Here is a 2,529-nt window from a genome sequence, read left to right on the forward strand (position 1 = left end):
TCTTCTTCTTCTTCTTCTTCTTCTTCTTCTTCTTCTTCTTCTTCTTCTTCTTCACGATTGTAATTTGCATCCATGCCACGAACTTTTATTCGATACTCAAATAAAGTCCCCTCCAAGCACTTGAGAACGCCGACCGACCGAGGAACGCGCTATTGTGATTGGCCTTTTGTCTCACCACCTAAGCTTTTAACTCGGGCGTTTAATTGTTTTTGTTTTGCTTTGTCTTTCCTTCTCTTTAAAGACTTTTTCTCCCTTAGTTTGAGGCAGACTGGAAATCATAGACGTCTCAGGGTTCGATAACGTTACTTTACCTCTTTAAAGAGGAACACAAAGAGGAATGTTGTACAATATGAGGAGAAGAAAAACGCTAATTTAAGAGTTTATTTTTATAACCGCACTCGGAGCAGCATTATGATTACCACAGTGGTTGGGAGCTGCGTTTGTCTAGCCTTTTTTCTCCTTCTTCTAGGGTTGTGATTGTATTTTGCAAATCAAATCATTAGAGTTGTTCAGCTGGTTCTCCTGTTGGATCGTCTCGGCGTAATTATTGCTTTGTTTTGTGGCTTCATGCAAGCAGTTGGCGTCGATTGCTGGGTGCTTGTTGCTTTCTTGTGGAATCAGTGGCCAAGACGGCAGACTAACATTTCTTAGGTCTGTAAATGTGGAATGTTCTTTATTCGTGAGTTTTATTAGTTCTGGTGGTAAGCGGTTTATTTTTGAAAGATTGATATCGCAACTTCGTTTGTTCAGTCATTTGTATCCAAATATTAAGCATCAGTTAATTTATTCATCCATCTTTCCATCCATTGCCTCTCCAGTCCCTCTTTTTTTCAGCCTGATAATCTTTGATTTATCTTTGTCATTACGTCTCTGTCTCTGCGGCTTTCTGTCTGTCTATTTCAATATCTGTCTGTCTGTCTGTCTGTCTGTCTGTCTGTCTGTCTGTCTGTCTGTCTGTCTGTCTGTCTGTCTGTCTGTCTGTCTGTCTGTCTGTCTGTCTGTCTGTCTGTCTGTCTGTCTGTCTGTCTGTCTGTCTGTCTGTCTTCTCTCTATCCCGTCTTCTTTCTCTCTCTCTCTCTCTCTCTCTCTCTCTCTCTCTCTCTCTCTCTCTCTCTCACCCCCTCTCTCTCTTCCACCCTCTCTCTCTCTCCACTCTTTCCCCTCCTGTCTTTTCCCAGTGTGTTCTCTTATTTCTTAATATTTTTATTATCACCAAATTGTCTCGCAAAGCAGACTAATACAGTGGGGCTTCCCCTGCTTCTCACAAAACAGATTGGTGTAGACAGATGGAAGCATCTAATTCGGAAGTAATTCTGTTTATTAGGTTTCAAAACTTTTTTTCGATGAGGGGAGGATTATGAAAGAGCGCTTTTCATTGCCTTGAATAAGTCGAACTCGCTCTAACGGCCACATGTGCAAAATAATCATCTGTACAAACGACCACGTCCCACCTCCACCTTGTCTTTTTTTCCTATATTTTAATGACAATGTCTTTGACATCCTCCTGTCTAAGACAACAACTTTTCTCCTCAACAATGGCTGTCCATCTCTGACAACTTGGACTGTAATATTGATAGATTTTCTTCATCAAGACAGATTCTAACATACATTTATCTCGACACAGGGAACCGGGCCTGAACTGCGTCTGAGGTGAATCTCGATGAACTCCTTGTCTGTTGAATACATTGTCTAATGCACGACCGGGCTCTGGATATGAACAACGTTTAATCCCGGAGCTGATAACTTCATATTCTGTTGTCTGAACTGGAATAGGCCACTATGAATCGCTTGAGGAGAAGGAAACTGTCTACGTTTACCATTCAAACACAAGGTATGTAAGTCTACCTTATAACAAGTATTGTGAAGTAACATACACGTTGAGAAAGAAGAAGTTAGAAGATGCTGTTGGCCGCTAAAGATCTGGTTATATAACAAACAATTACTATGACTACTGTCTAGAAGATATAATATAGACGATGAGGGTGGAGGGGGCGAGACGAATGTAAAAGCAATGACCAGAACGGCGTATACATACACACGCTACGACTCCTTAAGGGCTTATATTGCAGTCTTATACGGCACTTCTTTCATTAGCAACACGCTGCTTCTTTGTCTTGCCGGGGATTCGGGGACCGACCATTACTACTGAATAGGTGTCAGCATCGAATAGATCTACACCAAGTAGGCCTACTTTTCAATACTTCTTGTGTGTGTGTTTAAACATTACAGTATTAATACTGGGTAATTGCATCTTTCTCAGCCCGAGTTGGCCCTGACAAGCAGGGTCTGACGCCAGCCTCCTAACTAAAGCTAAATTATGTCGAAGGAGAAGTGAAAACATCTAATTCTTAAAAAAGGCAGGGAAGGAGGGGAAAAGTCCACACTCTGCCATGACACAATATTTTAAACTTGATTAAAAGAAATATACACTTTAAAAATCGGGCATTGTAGGTCTTCAAAGATACTTAGATAGCCATGTGCCATACCATTACACTTAGATACACCGCGGTACCTTTACTAGACGTATGG

The 2,529-nt window shown here is 41.2% G+C and overlaps 1 protein-coding gene across 1 annotated transcript in view; it reads left to right on the forward strand.

Moving 5' to 3' along the window:
• Window positions 1-314: 314 nt before the first annotated feature.
• The window catches only part of LOC101857077, a 6,735-nt gene continuing 4,520 nt past the window's right edge, over window positions 315-2,529 (forward strand). Inside the window, exons 1-2 of the mRNA XM_005111604.3 lie at window positions 315-651; window positions 1,625-1,831. Coding sequence (XP_005111661.1) covers window positions 1,780-1,831 — 52 coding nt within the window. The 5' untranslated portion in view covers window positions 315-651; window positions 1,625-1,779. The remainder of the gene's footprint in view (window positions 652-1,624; window positions 1,832-2,529) is intronic.

The sequence above is a fragment of the Aplysia californica genome, unplaced genomic scaffold (genome assembly GCF_000002075.1).
Source record: "Aplysia californica isolate F4 #8 unplaced genomic scaffold, AplCal3.0 scaffold01086, whole genome shotgun sequence".
Classification (NCBI taxonomy): domain Eukaryota; kingdom Metazoa; phylum Mollusca; class Gastropoda; order Aplysiida; family Aplysiidae; genus Aplysia; species Aplysia californica.